We start from the raw sequence: 19,380 nt of genomic DNA, 5'->3' as shown, positions 1-19,380 counted from the left end.
TTCTTGTTACCGTTCTACGTGTTTTAGCCTCCAGGCCCCTCTTTATCTTAGTTGCTCTACTCTGCCCTCTTTCTAGAGTCTCAATATCTTTTTTATAGTGTGGTGACCAAAACTGGATGCAGTATTCTAGGTGTAACTTTATTAAGACTTTATAGACTGGTACTACTACCTCATGTGATCACTTCATGTGATCTTGATTCAATCCCTCTGTTAATGCAATTTAGGATTGCATTGGCTTTTTTGGCTGCTGCCACATACTACCGGTTCATATTTAATTGACCATCTACTAGTACTCCATGTTTTCTCTCATAGTTACTGCTATTAAGCCAGGTTTCATCTAATCCATATTTGTACTTTTGGTTTTTCTTGCCTAAGAGTAAGACTTTATTTTTCTCTATGTTGAATTTCATTTTGTTAGATAGGGCCGAATGTTCAAGTCTGTTGAGATCCATCTGGATCTTGAGCATCTAGAGCAGTGGTCCCCAACCCCCGGTCCGCGGACCGGTGCCGGGCCGTGGAGTACCTGGCACCGGGCCGCGCAGCGGCCGGGGGCCATGATCGCTGCAGCGGCCGGGGGCCATGATCGCTGCAGCGGCCGGGGGCCATGATCGCTGCAGCGGCCGGGGGCCATGATCGCTGCAGCGGCCGGGGGCCATGATCGCTGCAGCGGCCGGGGGACATGATCGCTGCAGCGGCCAGGGGACATGATCGCTGCAGCGGCCGGGGGACATGATCGCTGCAGCGCAAAGGCTCCTGGGCCGTGCGCAAAAGCTCCTGGGCCGTGCGCAAAGTCTCCAGGGAAGAGAGCCCCGCGCTGGTACGCACGTGATATATAAACAATCAATGTGTCGTCGCGAACAACGCCCCCCCACCCCTGCGCGCGCTCAGCGGGCCACGGTAAAATTATCAAAGGCTGACTGGTCCGCGACGATAAAAAGGTTGGGGACCACTGATCTAGAGTATTGGCTATTTCTGCCAGCTTAGTGTCATCTGCAAATTTGATGAGTTCCCCTTAGTCCCTTATCTAAGTCATTTATGAAAATGTTGAAGAGTACTGGGCCTAAGACAGAACCTTGTGGTGTCTCATTGTTTACTTCCCTCCATGTAGATATAGTACCATGAAGGACTACTGGTTGTGTATGGTTTGTCAGCCTGTTACAAATCTGTATGGTAATTATGTATCCCACTTTTTTCTAGCTTACTAGGTTGTAGACATGTGGTTGAATGCCTTACTGAAGTCTAAATATACTATGTCCTCAGCATTTTGCTAATGTACTAATTTAGTCACTTTGTCAAAGAATGAAATAAGATTGTTTTGACATGATTAATTTCCATCCATTGTTTATTGTTTTTGCCTTCAGGTACTTTGGAGATTAAGTTGACCCCTTTACTTTGTGACAGCTTCTTAGATACTGGAACACTGTTATCATGTCATCCCTAGTCCTTCTTCTCATTAAAGTAGACATACCCAATTCCTGCAACTGTTCTTAATTTGTTTTTTAGCAACATTGTTTAGTAACAATGTTTAGTAACATTGACTATATGACTTTGTTCTACTGTATTTTTTAATCTATTTGATTGAAAGGCAGCAGCTTCAGACTTGAGGATCGAGGGTCAACCTTATCTTTCTCCTTCCCTAAGTGATAGAGGAACATCTGAAGAATAGCTGAAACCATCAATATAATATTTACAGAATCAGAAAGACTTTTTAATACAATACATATAATTCTGAAACTCTGCTAGTACAATGCAAATACATTTGCTCCTCAGATATTATTCATTAGTACGTGGAAATCAATAGAGGTAGAGGTTACATGTCACAGTTATCCTCTGCTTACAGATTTTGGATACCCAGAGAAGATTTAAGGACAATAGTGGGTGGGATACCAGTTTCAGAAATTGAACACAGAGGAACTAGAACACAGAATAAAATAGTACTAACAAAATAAATTAAAAATACTATGCTTTTAGCCCAGAACTCTGTTATCCATTAAGCTGTTCATAACAAACACCACCAATCTTCTAATCTTCACCTTCTGTAATTTGCCATAATGATTATTTTCAACAGCTGATAAAGAACAGAGAGGTGCTTTTGTTTTTGTTTTATATGATTCATGTGCTTATTTTGTATCTATTCATGCGGCGATTGTTGCAATTGTTTAATGAAAACGTTTTTATTTATGAAAGAATTAACAGAAATCTGAGGGAGCTTGTTAGTCCTGACATCACCTGAGAGTCATGAAAGAGTATTTATGATAACAGGAAATTTTGTGGCAATGAGTAAGAAGCTATGGTTGAAAACACAGTGAACATCTGGTATTCCAGGACTATTCCAGTGATTGCAGAGAAACTAAGAGCACTAGACCTAGAGATATTTATGGAAAGGAAGATTTTAGCAACAGTCAGAGGTTGACGTTTTTTCATTTTGAATTGTTTATTGCTCTGTACCATGGATCATAAAAAAGATTTCATTGCAAAAGAGAATGAAAAATATTCACTCCATGATAATGTGAGGTTTGAAATGTTGCTACAGTCCAATAAATTTATAATGTGGGTAATAAAAGATTGAAAAATTGACTGAAAACATCTAACCACCAAAAAAAGGGTGATTCATTGTCACCAAAGGAACCTGTAAATAACCAGTGTTTCAGATTTTTGAAGAGGACTAATAGACTATTATAGTAGAACCGCTCTCTAATATCCATGACAATACATATTGCCCTTTACTTTCTTTAAACCAGAAAATCTGGGGGTGATGATTCATTGTATATTAACGGGGCACTGAATTATCCAAGAAGCTAACTGAGGAACTAGATAAAATATTCAAAAAAGAAAAAACCATCCACTTTATAAAAACTTTATAAAAGATTGTGTGACTAAACAATTCTTTTTAACTGCTGGAACAAAGACCTTTGAGCACATGGCAATCCTTAGTAGATAGCTGGGTTGAAAGATCTATTTGGCTAGTTCTAAGCCACATCATGAAGATCTTAACTTACCTGCTAAGGTTGATTACTAACAAACAGGCATTTAACCCTCTGAATTTTTAGCAAGTCTTATAAAGCGGTAGGAGAAATTCCTTGATCTACCAACAAAATAAAACCTTCGTATTTTCTTTTATTGAAAATGAAATCATATTAAATCTTGCTTGTAAGAGGATAAACAAAGGGAGGTGGTAATTTAAGGGAATGCTTTCTTTACTCTGAAAGCCAACTTTTTCATTGCACAATATCTTGGATTGAACTTAAAAAGTAGGTTGGCTATCAGATTGACAGGTGAGAGAAGAGGTTTTGCAAATGTTGGAACATGTCACAATCCCAGCTATGTTGCAGAGGTTTCCATGTGTGTGCAAGGCGATCAAAACAAACTGCTATTCCAATCAAAAGAAAAGGCCCATAATCTAAGCTCCAGCTCTAATTGTTCAGCATTGGCTGGAATGTTGGGCACACATGGCTACTCAATTAACCCCCCCCCCCCAATCTCTTTTGAGCAGAGTCTAGATAAGTGTCTAGATCAGGGGTGTCAAACTCTATTTCATCAAAGGGCACATCAGGTTTGTGTTTGACTCGGGGAGGCAGGGGGCGTGGCCAGGGTGGGCACGGCCAGCTTGATGTCACTCAAGTTAGGGGCGCCTATGATGGCCCGAGTGCTCTTCTAGCGAAAGTGGGCTCCCAATCTCCGTTTTCGGCTGGGAAAGCCTCCTGCAACCCTCTGCCAGTGAAAACGGAGCTCGGGATTGTCGCTCTGTCAGCAAGCTCCATTTTTGTTGGCAGAGGCACCACAGGCTGGTCTTCACTCTTTCCAGGGAGGCCCAATGGGCCAGATCTAAGCACTCTGTGGGCCATAATCGCCCTGCGGGCCTTGAGTTTGACACCCTTGGTCTAGATAAGAGCAATCACAAGGGAATCTGCCCAGGATCTTCTGAACACAACTTGCTTAATTCCTGTTTCCCCTATTTATCCTCCAATCAGAAAAGCTTACCTGCTGACAAGCAAGGTTTAGGATGGGGAAATCAGTGCTTGGTTTTATCAATCCCTGAAGAGGCCTGTATATAGAGTTTGTTGACTTCAAAGCAATTTAGTCTTTGTTTCTACAGAATCATTCTGCAACAAATTGGAAATCTTGTCCAATTGATATGCATCTACTGGCACTTATTACAGTGTTTAAAAACAGGTTAACCATTTTCTACTTGTTGATGGTGAAATCACAATGTCATCATATATTCAGTAGCTATGTCCATTGAAACACAGATATTCAGAATACTATATATGCAGTTTAGCTGAGTTTTGAAGCAAGACTGAAGTTATGTAAATACTCTGTCAAGGTGGCAATTTTATAGTCAAACATTTTTCATTTTAAAATAGGTGTTTTTAAAAATATTATAGAAGTGATTCAACCATCCTTCTCTAATGTAGCATTCCCTAATGTGTTGGCATTGCAACTCCAAGAACTGTTAACCATGTATGACTGGAAATTGAATGTTAGTGATTGAATTCTTGGTATGTATGTATGTATGTATGCATGTATAATATGCTGAAACGCTGAAATGAATTATAGTTTTATCATTATGTAAGCAAGACCTCGAGCCTTGAACTTGAATATTTATCATTCTCCGTTACTATTATAGTAGGGAAGAAATTGGAGAACTTTGATCAATGTTAAACCACAATTTAAAATTCAATGTTAACTATAATGTAAATGTTTAATCCAATACAACAAGTGTTTATTCTTTGTTCCCGAGCACTAGATACATGACTCCAGATGTCCCCAGAATGCCTGGGACCAAACATTTAAGACTTTTCTTTTCATTTTTTGCAAACATAATTGAAATCATAATTTCTCCTATTGGGTTCTGATCAGTCCAATGATGTCACAACCCTGTTCGTGGTTGAGATAGATTTGGAGGGATGGAAAAAATTGCAACTAAACGATCCCATACCATTGGAGAAAAAATGTTTTGAAAATCTTAATAAAACAATAGGGAAATTTGTTTGACGGGGGAAGAAAGCAAGAATTAATTTTAAAATGTTACAAGACGCAAGAACTAGAAGAGGGGTTAGACTACCAAACTGGGAATTATACTACCAGGCAGAATTGTTAACATGGATAAAAGAATGGATCTTATTGAGCAATACAAAGTTATTGACATTGGAGGGACATGACTTGCAATTGGGTTGGCATGCCTTTTTTATGGTATGGGAAAAATAAGATACATGGTTATTTTCAAAGACATTTTATAAGAAATGCTTTATTACTTAGTATGGGAGAAAATTAGAGAAAAACACTACTTGAAGATACCAGTTTGGTTTTCGACCATGGAAGCACTAATATATCTTAATATTATCAATATGGGAAATATTGTTAGATAGAAAGATATTTTGTCCCATATAATATATGGGAGCTAGTTTATCAATGGTTAGAGAATAAATATGAAAGTAATGTATTATAAAGTTAAATAAGTTAAGAAGAGAAATGTTATAACACTAGATAAGTTATGTTTTAAGTATTAGTATTAAAATAAGAATAGATATATACAATGGATATGGTGGTAAGCTTTAACTATTATGACACAAAAAAATTGAACCCAGACAACATACTGTTCAATGAATGATGAAATGTTTGTATTAAAAGAAAAATTTAAAAAAAATATAGAAAAAAACAACACTGTTCATGGCATCTTTTATAATCTTTCAAATCAGAGTATCCACATACTTTGAAAGAACAATGACTTCACTTCTGACTCATGAAGAACATGAAACAATAGAATATATATCTGTTTATATTATGAATGTTTTAAAATTAAGTTTCAGTTGTAACTCAAGCAGTTATCTTAAGCAGTTATATCAGTTAAAAGCCTAGGAAAGGGAATAGTTTCTGCCAGATTAAATAGATAATTGTCCTGACTTGATAAAAGGCGATTCATATTTTCAATAATTATTTAAAATATCCAAATTATACGCATGCCATATGTGTAGTCCTGAGTGCATAAAGGAGTGTCTCAGTAATAATATTTGTGGATGATTTATCTTCAGTAATCGTTTTGGGCTCTAATTTGCAGAATTAGCCTTTCACAGAATGTCAAAGCATAAGGTGATATTGAAATGTGTTTAAATATTAGTCGTTTGGGTTGATAGTTAGGCTGTTGGTTTGAGCTCCGAGCTCGGTTGCAAACCTTTCATCACCATTCGAGGAGACATTGTCAGTGCATTTTGAGTTGTGCTTGTCTGTCAGAACACAGATCTTTAAGATGATATTCATGTGTCTCTGGTACAAGACCATTTGCCTAGAGGTGGTATTTTATGTCTATTTCCACATTACTAGTTCAATGTGTCTTCTAGAATCAGCTAACCATTCTTGAACTGATTTAAAATTAGTACTGTCATATCAGTACTGTAATAGTCCAATAGTGGAATATAATAGTTGAATATAATTTTATTTATTAAATTTATATGTCACCTGTCTTGTTATCCAGTTATAGAAATTTGGTTTAGCCTAGTGCTTAAGGCATCAGTCTAGAAACCAGGAGGCCATGAGTTCTAGTCCCATGAAAATCAGTTAGGTGACTTTGGGTCAGCCATTCATTCTTTCACTATCTCAGCACAATCCACCTGACGTCATTATTGTGGAGAAAATAGAAAAAGGAAGGAGTTTTAGATATGTTTGCGATCTTCAGTTATTTATAAAAATAATAAAGACAGGATACAAATAAATAAAGAAGAAATAAAGAAATAACTCTAGAAGTTCCTGTAAGTGATGAATGGCTACCTCAGAGCTTGACTGTGAGCTGATCTTTGTTACATGTCTGTCTTTTTTATTTTTTTCCTTCCTCAAGACAGATTTTGAACTTTCACTACTGGATTTGAACAATCAGTTAATGTGTGTGAGAAATAATGTGTTTCATATTTAAATTGCTCTTGCCTTCAAGGAAATACTCAAATTGAAAATCTAGAAATCTAGAACCAATTTCCATCAGTTCTGTTTGGCATTGACCTTGCTAACAACCATAAAAATGCACACTGACCTTTTTTTTAAAATTTCTTCCTTAGTGGACTCATTGGGAGCAGCTGGGCCATGGTTTTTGCATCTGGTGGTTTTCAAGTAAAGCTTTATGATACTGTGGAAGCACAGGTTACAGAAAGCTTGAAAAAAATTGGGTAAGTCATCTAACTTCCTCTAAGTCCAGATAAGGTATTGTAAACATTAATGTTTTGATTCTACTTTTCTCCCCAAATCATATAAAGAATAATGTGAATATTATACCAAAATTAGAAAATCAAAAGCAGGCCCATATGATAAACTGTTCTGTTCCCCCCTCCTTCACTTGTTAACAGATGACAGGCAAATAAAAGGAAAGGGAATTCTCTTTATCAGTTCTCAGTTTCAAAATGGCTGCGAGCCAAACTAAACTAATTAAAGTCTCTGCCAGGAGATAAACAGTCTCAAACAGAAATCTCTCTTACGGTAAATACAAGAAGAATCAAACGGAAGCAAAGCCCTTCTTCCCAAAGATTCTCCGAATCAGGGTTACAGAAATCCAAACACTTTTTGAAGTGCACAGCAAAGAAACCACAATCCAGGATCAAGGAACGTTGACTTCTGCGAGGGGGGCGTGGCACCACCAGTCCTTTTATCCCTAAGGGAAGCCTCTAACGAGGCACATCTGGTTGCAATCACCTCGGAGTCCTCCGTTGTGCCTTACGTTGGTCAGCTCGTCTCCTCTGTGCATCCTGAAAATACTCATAGAAGGGTTCTTGCTCAACCTCTCTTGTCTCCTCCCCACTGCTCCAAGGCTCAGTCTCTCTTATGTCCTCCCCACTGGCCCAAGGCTCAGCCATTACCTGGGGACCAACTAGTCTCTCTGAGCCCTGCTCGGAGGCAGACCCCTGTCTAGAACCCTCCTCCTCTTCCAAACATGACTCAAAAGCCCCCTCGCTGTCAGAGTCTGATAACAGCTCCCAAGGCTCTAGCTGGGTCACAACAATAAACTATCTGTGTAAAATATTTTACATATCTATCTATATAAAAACAGCTATGTGTTTGTATGTTCCAGCATAACTCTGGAACGCCTCGAGCAATTTCAACCAAAGTTGGCACACAGATTACTTACCCTCTGGAAACAAATACTGTGAGGGGTAAGACACCCCTAACAATTCTCAGGGTGTGTGTTCTGCTAAGATATAGCCTGTTGTGCCTTACAATGGCTTCCACCATATTGCCGTAAAATGGCTTCTACTGTGCAGCGCAGTGGAGTCGTCATGGTGACGGCTTCACAGTACTCCACAAGGGGGTTCCCTCAGTTAGGGGAAAAAATCCAACATTAGAAATTAAGGTGGTATCACTTTTCTTGATGTTTCTGGGGGCACAGGGAAACATTTGTAACTGATTTAATTGTCACCAAAATAAGGGCTTTTCCTGTCTAATACAGGATTATGATAAACCCTGGGCAATGCTGGGTTATCAGCTAGTTTAATATAAAAGATTGATATCCCTCCCTTAATCCTCTGTTGAACTATACAAGAGATACTGAGATGAACTTGGGAGTTTCAAAAATTGTTGGCACATCAAGGATATACTAACTAAAAAGTTTTTTAATTTAAAATATAACGATAATCCGGTTTTAGAAGTCAAAATTTATTTTCAAGTTCCTCAAATGTTTTATTGTCAAAGTATTAACAATAAGATAAATACCATTTTTTGCCCAAGTAATAACAAAAATTCACCAGAGATTTTTAGATTGGGTGTATTCCAGAGTATCTCTTTTTTACATAAAAAATTGAACTCAAATCTTCCAAGTACATTGAACAACCTTTAATATTTCCCACCCTTTAATTGGGAAAACAACTACATTTTTACAAAAAAAAAAAAAAAAAAAACCCGTGCTCTGTCAAGATATCAAATTATAACATTCTAATTGTCTAATGGGGACATGGTGGCTCAGTGGCTAAGATGCTGAGCTTGTCGATCAGAAGGTTGGCAGTTCAGCAGTTCAAGTCCCTAGTGCTGCGTAATGGACTGAGCTACGGTTACTTGTACTAGCTTCTGCTAACCTAGCAGTTCGAAAGCATGAAAAAAACGCAAGTAGAAAAATAGGGACCACCTTTGGTGGGAAGGTAACAGCGTTCCGTGAGCCTTTGGCATTTAGTCATGCTGGCCACATGACCATGGAGAATGTCTTTGGACAGCAAAGGCATTCTTTGGCTTTGAAACGGAGATGAGCATCACTCTTTAGAGTCAGAACGACTAGCACATATGTGCGAGGGGAATCATTACATAATTGTCTCCAGTGGTTTTTGAAATAAATAATTTGAATTCACAAAATGTGAATATTAAATGACTTTAACTTAATGAATATACAACAAAAGTGGACTGTGTCACAACAGTGTGTATACTTTTTTCTTCCCAATTCCTTATCAAACCTGATAATGACATCATTATTTTTAAAACTTTGCTCTTTGGTTGATCAGCTAATAAACTGCAATGTACGTTTTGTAATTATCTCATTAAATTATTGTTTTCAGACATTTCTAAAGCATAACCTTAAATCTCTAAAGCAGAAAGAGATCAAGTTTCAGTTTAACAAAGATTTTGTAGTTGTTAAATTTGAAATTGATCCTTGTATGTTTAAGATGTTGAATTATTACAGAATTATTAAATTCTATAAAACAGAATGATCCAGAACATAGCAAAATTATTGATAACGTGACAAATAATTGATTTCTAAAAGGAAAGAACAGCAACATTATTTCTACAATTAAAGATTCTGAGGGTATATAATTATATATATATTTTAAAAGTCAGCTTTCATCGATTCAGTGATTCCAGATGAACATGTTAAAACTTCGTAAGTCCTATAAAATTTCTCAAAGGTTTTTAAATCTTCAAAGAACAGACATTTTCTCAAACAGGAATCTTAGCGTGATCCCCGATTTGCATTAAGATTAACAAGGATTAATTTCAACATTACCTGAGAATCTCAACCAAGAATGAATTGTAAAAAACTGATTTATAGTTCTTGTGGCCATGGAGATAAGCTACCTGCACATGATGTCTCTTTTGTATATACTGTAGTATATATTGTTTGGCATATCATATTCTCGAGAGAAGTCTCATTTTTCAGAGCAGAGGATTACTAGATGTAAAGGAATGAGCTTCATTGTTGGTGTTTTTGTATACTGTGTTTCCATGAAAATAAGATCCAGCCTGAAAATAAGCCCTAGCCTATTTTTAGGGGGTGGGTGGGCCTAATATAAGCTCTACCCCCAAAATAAGCCCAAGGAGGTAGGCATGGCCAGCAAAAGAGGCGGTGAGCCTCAGGGGACAACTGTCTGGCAATGGCTGTAGCCCGCCGGGTCCTTGGTGCAGCGCAGATATGTCTGAGTGCAGAGGCATGGGGAGACAGGTGATCTGGCTGTACTGTGCGGCTGCCTGGATCACAGAAGCTTGTGAGTGGCTTGTGTGGCAGCCAAGGCAGAGGCACAGGGGAGAGGGGAGGCAGGTGATCCCAACATCCCTTGCAGGCGCCTGCCCAGCACGGCTGCGGACAAGCCAAGAGACAATGGCGCAGAGTGGGTGTAGCATTGGGAATGCCTGCCTCCCCTCTGTGCCTCTGCCTCCACCTGGCTCCGTTGCACACTTTTCACCCAGAAGAAGACGAAGCTTTGTCTGCTTGCAGATGGGATGCTTTGAAACGGAACGATTTCCAAACCAGCTGTGTTTCCATCTAATTGTCGTACATTTAACCCACATGACTATCTTGGGAATTAATCTCATGGCCTACTTCATCAGATTCTTTGCTGAAGTGAAATTATATTCACAGCGTTCTCACAATCTTATCAAGAACGATATTCAACTAAAAAATGAGATAGGTTTAATCTCCCAAGTATCACTGTTACATTGATTGGATTGTCCTTTCCTCCTTTTTGAAAATAGGGTAATATTGGCTCTCCTCAAGATGCCTGACATTTGTTGGTTTTCCAAAATTTGTCAACAATTGATATATAAAGGTTAAATCAGATAATCCATTCCTTCAGTATCCTGGCATATAAATTTAACTTTATTCAAATTCAGTTAATGCTTGACCATGTTATATTAGTCTTAAGCAACAATCCTATATCTTTATACAGTTCTTCACAACTGCCTAGTGAAACGGATATCCTCTTTTCACAGAAAAATACACCTAAATAAGAATTGAATAATTACATTTGATTTTACTGTTATAATCTGTTGTCTTGACTGAATCACTAGAGAGCCAGTTTAGTGTAGCGGTTAAGGTGCTGACCAGTGGTGGGTTCTGGATTCCGGTGCAACTGCTACGGTGCAACAGGATCCGGGGTCCACCACATGAATGCGCACGGCACATGCGCACATGCACGCAGCACACACATGCTTCCTTACCTCCTGTGATACCTCAGCGATGCTGCAGCTGGTCAGCAGAGCATCGCACAGGCGCTGTACACTGCGTTCGCGGAGGCGCCAAACAGTACGCCTGTACCGGGGTGTACCACCTGCAACCTATCACTGGTGCTGACCAAAGGAGACTGTTATTTCTACTCTACCTTAGGCATGAAAGCTGACTGTGTAAATTTGGGTCCTTCACTCACGCATAGTATATCCAACCCCACCCCACCTCATAGAATTGAAAAAAGTGCAGAAAAGAGCAACAAAGATGATTAGGGGTCTGGCGGCTAAAACATATGACGAACAGTTACAGGAACTAGGCTTGGCTAGTCTAGTGAAGAGAAGGACCAGGGGAGATATGACAGCAGCGTTCCAATATTTGTGGGGCTGCCACAGAGAGGAAGGGGTCAAGCTATTTTCCAAGGCCAGAGAAGGAGTAACGGATAGAAACTGATCAAGGAGAGAATCATAAATAAGGAGAATTTTTCTGACAGTGAGAACAATCAACCAATGGGGCAGCTTGCCTTCGCAAGTTGTGGGAGCTTCATCACTGGAGGCTTTCAAGAAAAAAATGGACTGCCATTTGCCAGAAATGGTATAGGGCAGGGTTAGATGACCTATAAGGTCCCTTCCAACTCTGTTAATCTGTAAAGGATTGTTGTAGGGAAAATAGGAGAAGGAAGAGTGTTGGGTATGTTCACCATCTTGAGTTATTTGTAAAAATAATAAAGGATACAAAAACAAACAAATAAAACTACCTAATTTTCAAAAAATTATGCTTCTTATAATTTCTCATAGGATAGTGTAGCGATTTTTAATTATGCAAATTGAAGAAAAATATGCCTTGAACTTCCTCTGTTTAATCATGCAGGGTTATTTGAAGCAATAAAAACTTTAAATGTAACACTATGCCAGCTGGGTTTAGATCAATTACTGGGAAGCTATAGAACAGTTTATTTCCTTAAAGCTCACTCCCTCTCTCTTTCCCAAGACTTGCTATCTCACTAAAGCCTACGTAGTATTAATCTCACAAATTTTGAGGACTGCAATGATTTTCTATTCTGTTTATAGTTGGAGACAGTATCTTGGAAGTTGTACTTGAACTTGAATTTAAATGTGCTTGAGTACTGTTGTTTCCTTCAATAAGTTATGAATGCTTTTTTTTGTTTTATGAGGAGGAAAAAAATGCTGTAGTCAAAATAAAAAGAAAATACTTTGTGAATAGATGTTGAAAAACTTGAAATAAACTTGAAAGAGGAAGTGGAAATCAAACTTGAAATATAATTTCAATATATTTTAAAATAAATAAGGGATAATGTTGGTTATGCCGTCAATTACCTTTCCCAGTTACAAATGGTGTTTAAATTTATAAGTCTTCGTCTACTGCAGGTATATTTGAGGGCCATCTGCTGGTTAGCTGTTGCAAATGCTACTATATTTTGCACAAAACAAAACAGGAAAACATTTCCCCATTTTAGGGGAAATAGCAGCAGATTATACTTGGCAAATTTATGCGGAAATAGAAAGGTTCAGATACATGCTGTCTACAGGTCTAGAAACTTTAATTACCATCCTCTTTAGATTTTTTCCCCATCATCAAACACTTGACTTTGACCTCAGCAATTTACTAGTTGGCAATCTGGTATCATACTTTACTTCCAGCAGGCATTTCAGTGGATCCCATTGATTGATAATAGGGGGATTCATGCAGATCTATTGGAAAAAAAGGGCATTTCTTTTAATAAAGTTTATTTGAAGTTTTAGAGCTTTCAAGGGATTTTTGAAACTGGCTATCATTAGTTATCTCACACTTTCCTCAAGGTTTAAATTTATTTATAAGTATAATCTTTATTGTCATTGTACTTAAATAGAACAAAATTAGTTTTCCATGGTGGGTCATCTGCAAAAGTTGGAATTTAATATTAACATCAGTGAAGACTGTAACAAGTGCTTAAACCCAATGTATCTCTGGAAGTGCTTTTAAGGAATAATCCCAATGTTCACTTTATGTTCCAAATAGTGAACAAATGAAAGAACTTGAAACAGCTGGAATGCTGAAAGGTTCCCTCAAAGCTGACCGACAGATCACTCTCATTAGCGGTTGCACAGATTTAAAAGAAGCTGTCAAAGATGCCATTTATGTCCAGGTGAGTCCATGATGATCCAGTGGAATTCCCATGAAAGAGATTTTGTGAGTTAATCTACCTTTTGTATATGCTGCAAAACATTGATAACTGTTCCGTTCATTTGAACTGTTTCAGTACTACTGTAATGCGTTCTACATGGGGCAGCCCTTGAAGAGCATTCGAAGACTTCAGCTTGTCCAGAATGCAGCTGCGCGAGCGATTGTGGGTGCACCTCAGTACACCCACGTTACACCTATCCTCCGCGAGCTGCACTGGCTGCCTGTTGGGCTCCGGATGCGCTTCAAGGTGCTAGTTGTTACTTTTAAAGCCCTACATGGTATTGGACCTGGGTACTTGAGAGACCGCCTCCTGCCAATTACCTCCCTACGACCAATTAGATCTCACAGATTAGGCCTCCTCCGAATACCATCCACTAGCCAATGTCGACTGTCGACCTCTCGGGGGAGGGCCTTCTCTGTGGCTGCTCCAGTCCTCTGGAACAATCTTCCCGTGGAGATTCGGACCCTCACCACCCTTCAGGCTTTCCGCAAAGCTGCCAAGACCTGGCTGTTCCGGCAGGCCTGGGGCTGATGAGTTCCCAGCCCCACTTGAATTGTTGCGACTGTTGCGTAGTTTTTAAGCTGTTTTTGTATTTGTTTTTGTCTTTGTTTGTTGTTGTATTCCCCCCCTCCCTACCTTGTTTGTTAGCCACCCTGAGTCCCTCGGGAATAGGGCGGCATACAAGTGTAATAAACATTGAACACTTAAAAATAGTCCGTGGCTTAATGGAGCCTGCCCAGCATGGCAAATTATGGTAAATTGTGACGGTCATACAATATAGAATCTTTTACTCAAAATACAGAAAAGTTTAATCTATTAAACCAAATCAAAGCACAGTCCTAAAGTAGACATATACAGGACCTTGGTTGAATTGATGTTTATCAAATGGATGCATTCAGCCAAACCGGTAGTAGTTTGGCAGCCTGGGTCGCTGGAACCGGCAGCGACCCAGGCCTGTTATTCCCCCAAACTGGTTTCCCAGGTGGCGCCGATGGTGTCTCCATCTTGTTTTTCAGTTCTGCGCATGCGCAGAACAATTTAAATTGCACTGCACCTGCGCACTCGCGTGTGAAGCGTGCACAAGAGCGAACCAGCAGTAGTGCCTGCCAGAACTCACCCCTGATACATACATACATACATACATACATACATACATACATACAAATTATACACCTGCCCATCTCAACAAGTAATTCTGTGTGATGAACAAAACTAAATTAAATAAAAATAACTACAGAAATACAAACATTAAAATAGATAGCAGCCAAGAAAATATCATTCTCATAATCACTAACACAACCAAAAACAAATCAGTTCACATACTCGGGGGGATCCAGAGCCAGGACTTTAGGGCAGTGCTGGGTTCCTACCGGCATTCCCACCACTTCTCTGAGCGCGCCGGTGCGCACTTAAAAAAAACTTGCTCAGAAAGCAAGTTAAATAGCTGAGGAGCAACAATTTAATCTGCCACATATGATCAGCTGGGCTTCGGAAGCTGAAATAAGTATAACCCTCAGGCCCGTGGTGGGTTCCGGATCCCGTTCGGCATCGCCCACATGGATGCGTGTGACGCATGCGTCGTACTGCCTGCAATGTCTCCGCGACACTCCATGCACATGTGCGGAAGCGCCAAAGACTTAAAGGACAGATAAGGAGCTCGGGCGGGCAGGTGGGTCCTCCGGAGTACCATACCAGAACAGTACCCGGTGCTCCAGGCAGACTCCGGTATGCCCATACTGTCTGCAACCCACCACTGCCGCAGGCGGGCCGGCCCACTTTCAAAGCAACAGAGAATCAGTTCGCTCTCTGCTTGACGGTAGAGATACCAGTGCAGGAGAACTGGTCCAAACCGGTAAAAACCCACCTCTGCTTTAGGACCTTCACAAAAGACCAGCAAGTTTGCGTCCATCTTTATCTAAACTTTCTATCTAAAAGTGAGCATCATCCCTCCAGAAATCAGATTTCCTCCAACCTTGCTGGCTCTTTGTAATGCTCTGAAGACCCGATTTTGTGCCAGAGCCAGATTTTGTGTGATAGAACTGTCTCCTGGCTGTATTCATGGTTGTGTTTTATGATTTTACTGGCTGCTGCATGTTTTAATTTTTTAATATATGTATATATTTTACATATTGCAAACCACCCTGCATTATATATGTGAGACAGGTAGCTATTTAAAAAAATAGATAAAACAAATAATTATCCTTGAGAACTGTATTGAGGGCATGTGCCACTAGAGGGAGCAATGTGCTAAAGGTATTCAAGGCTATTCAACGAGTGACAATTCTCACTTGCTTTTGGAATGCTTCTTAGGGATAGATAGCCAAGACTTAATTTTTAAACTTGTTCAATGTAACCAGTGGTGGGTGTACCGGTGCCTGCCGGGAGCACCAGGTACCATTCCAGTACAGTGCTCCAGAGGGCCCACCTACCCGCCCGCCCTCCTTACCAGTATTTGAAGTTTTTGGGGCTTCCGCGCAGATGCACGCCGCGCACGGCACCTACACAATGCTCCGCCGAGCAGCTGGGGTGTCGTGGAGCATCGTGGGTGGTAAATACGCATACGCAAGCTGCACATGTTCATGTACAGGTTGCAACAGGATCCGGAACCCACCACTGAATGTAAGAGTGTGTGTGTGTGTGTGTGTGTGTGTGAGAGAGAGAGAGAGAGAGAGAGATTTCTATACCATAGCAAAATATCTTGATTTTATATAGTCTTCTCTTTCCTTTCCCCTTCTTTTCACAAAGGCACCATGTATATATCCAAGTTACTTATTTTGCTGTCTTTCCCATCTTTCAGGATTTTTTTTTTCTATTTCCCAGTCAGGTATCTAGTTCTGGGATTCCCTAGAGATTTCTCATTTAAATCCTAAGCAGACCCAATACTGGTTATGTTCTCAGTTCAGGCAACGTTGACCAGTACTACCACCTGCTAAATCTCTTTTTGGTTTACTTGGCTTTTTAATCAATGGTAGTAGTTAGCTTCTGGTACAATCCAGTTAAACCTACTCAGTTTTACTATCAGTGTAATGTAAAAAGTTGGCCTTAATGTCTTTGATTGAAATGAATAGGATTTCATGGGGGAAAGAATGACAAAATCATTCGGTGATCCATCCAATGGACTACTGCAATAATCCAACAGGAACCAATGAAATAAAGAATTCTGTATTTTTTTGGAGTATAAGATGCACCTTCCCCTCCCAAAAAAAAGAGGGTGAAAATTTTATACACCGAATGTAGCCCCACCCACGCCCACCAGAGGCCAAAAACAGGAGGCATGGAGGCAGCAATAGTCTGTGGCAATCGCTGCAGCCTGGAACAGCTGATTGGAGGTATTCTGGCAGTCCGATCTACCTGCTAATCAGCTGTGCTGAATCAGGCTGCAATAAGTGTTGAAGCTGACCCAGCTGGTCAGAGTTTGCAGCAGCAATCACATTCAGAAATCATACACAAGTAACTGATTCAGCAGGATTTTTTCTTCTTCTTGTTTTCCTCCCCAAAAAACTAAGGTGCGTCTTAGATTCCGGAGCGTCTTATACTCCAAAAAATACGGTATGCTATTTGTGTTTCTGTAATAAGAAACCAACGGATCCTATGGACAGTCATTAAATGAGACACATTTCTGAAGTTCTGATATATTTTAGGTTGACTTCTCCTCTCTGGTCCCTTCCTACAGCTACCCTCATCCCCAGAATTAATTCTGGCCAAGCTGCCTAGCTAGGACGGGGGCTCTAATCTCAAAACATCTGTGGTTGCTCTTTGTTGAGGAGGGCTACCATAGATATGCTTTCTGATGGTTAGCTGAAGAAGAATCAAACTCCCAATTTTCTCCTTAATCATTATATCTACCTTGTACTCAGCAGTTGTCGGCTATGTTGCATATTGATATATTTATTAAAGTTTTATTAGAAGGATTCATTCTTTCTTAACGAATGATTCCTTCTCCAGGTAGTTACATTTCTTTAACTTGCACTTTAAAGCTCTCTCATGCACTCAGTACACATGGATGTAGCAAATGAATCCTGTCTTTTGCACATTTGACACTAGGCTCACATTCCTATATCAGTACGCTGTGTGCAGCACTGTCAACCTTCTGTGACATGGGGGAAAGACATTACAACAATGCAAAAATCTCTTTAAAGACTGAGAATCAGTATTTGGTAATAATTTGTGCTGAATATCTTGAACATGAATATCTTGCTTTCTCCTCCCCCCCCCCCTTCAGTGAGAGGCTAGATTCACAAATCACATGAAGCTGACATTGGATTGTGATTTGCTAAACAAGCCAGTTGGCTGGATTTATTTATAGACTAGCTGATAACCCGGTGTTGCCTGGGTATTTATAGACATCGAAGTGTTTGTCTGACAGAGAGCCATTGAGAGGGGCCTTTCTTCCCCTACTCCCATGCCCATCATCCCTGTCCTCTCCCTTCCCCCTCCCATGTGCTCCTCTTTCCCGCCCAGTCTACGAACTTGGCACTTTGCCCCAAAGCATTTGTCTGACATGGAGCCATTGAGAGGAGCCTTTCTTCCCGTTACTCCCTTGTCCATCATCCCTACCCTCTCCCTTCCCCCTCCCATGCTCTCCTCTTTCCTGCCCTGTCTACGATCCTGGCACTTTGCCCCAAATCCATCAGGCGCTTCCCCATTGGTCCACTGGAATGTGAATATCTCGGCTGGCTTTCCAGAGGAAGCTGCGAAGGAACTGACATCGCAAACAATTGCCTCTCTAGGATGCCCCACTCGCTCTCCTTAACAGCCTAGGCTCTCCCTTCCCCCTCCCATGACATCACAAACAATTGGCGCTCTAGGATGCTGCACTTGCTCTCCTTAATGGTCCAGAGTTATGCTGGAACACACACACAGAGACACCCCCCCATGGGTGTCTTACTTACCCCCTCCCCCATTATTTGTTTCCAGAGAATAAGTCATCTGTGTACTAAGTTTGGTTGAAATTGCTCGAGGCTCTCCAGTATTATGCTGGAACATACATACATACATACAGCCTTTATATTATATATATATATATATATATATATATATATATATATATATATATATATATATATATATATATATATATATATATATATATAATTAATTTATAAGACTCACTAACCCAAAGCCAGAGCCCTTCAATGGCAGGTAGAATTGAGGGTTCTCCCTTAAATATTTGAATGCTGTTTGAGAATTGTACACCAGGAAATAGATGAACTCATTTAATGTAACAGTGAAATGAAAGCAAAAGCACATTTCTATTTGTTGAGTCTATTACGCCTAGCCTTACTTTTGAAATAGAAAATCTCAAGTTAAACAAAAGGAACTGTAGAATTATTACACACAGAAGCGGGGGAGGATTCTTCAGAGTATAAATAAGGTTAAAGAATATGTATTTAAAAAGTTACTTTAGAATTCCATGGAAAAATTTACACTTCAGGCTATGACCTTTCCCTCATTACCCCTTAAAGATTAAACCGTAAAATCAAGGTAATTGTGTGCCAGAGAGAAACCGAGTAAATATCTTGCATGCAGTATTTGTCTCTGGCTTCTGCAAAGCAGACAATTAGAGCCAATAAAGCGAATCATGTGCTACTTGGAAGACAAAGAATGAAATAATCCACAAGATTGCCAGCCAGTTTGAATAAGATAAAATTCTTTATAACTTGGATGAAAAATAATGCCACATGCCAAAAAGCAGTGTATCTCAGCACAGTAATACCCAGGTAGATTTTATAAGATAATACATATGTCTTTGTTATTTTTAAGGAAACATTGATGATTCAACAGGCGCCATTGGCTT

The 19,380-nt window shown here is 39.7% G+C and overlaps 1 protein-coding gene across 1 annotated transcript in view; it reads left to right on the top strand.

Moving 5' to 3' along the window:
* The window catches only part of CRYL1 (crystallin lambda 1), a 44,744-nt gene that overhangs the window by 2,289 nt on the left and 23,075 nt on the right, over positions 1–19,380 (top strand). The window contains exons 2-3 of the mRNA XM_032219487.1: positions 7,047–7,154; positions 13,418–13,544. Coding sequence (XP_032075378.1) covers positions 7,047–7,154; positions 13,418–13,544 — 235 coding nt within the window. The remainder of the gene's footprint in view (positions 1–7,046; positions 7,155–13,417; positions 13,545–19,380) is intronic.

This window comes from Thamnophis elegans, chromosome 6 (genome assembly GCF_009769535.1).
Source record: "Thamnophis elegans isolate rThaEle1 chromosome 6, rThaEle1.pri, whole genome shotgun sequence".
In the NCBI taxonomy this organism is placed as follows: domain Eukaryota; kingdom Metazoa; phylum Chordata; class Lepidosauria; order Squamata; family Colubridae; genus Thamnophis; species Thamnophis elegans.
This window is presented reverse-complemented; position numbering and strand designations above follow the sequence as displayed.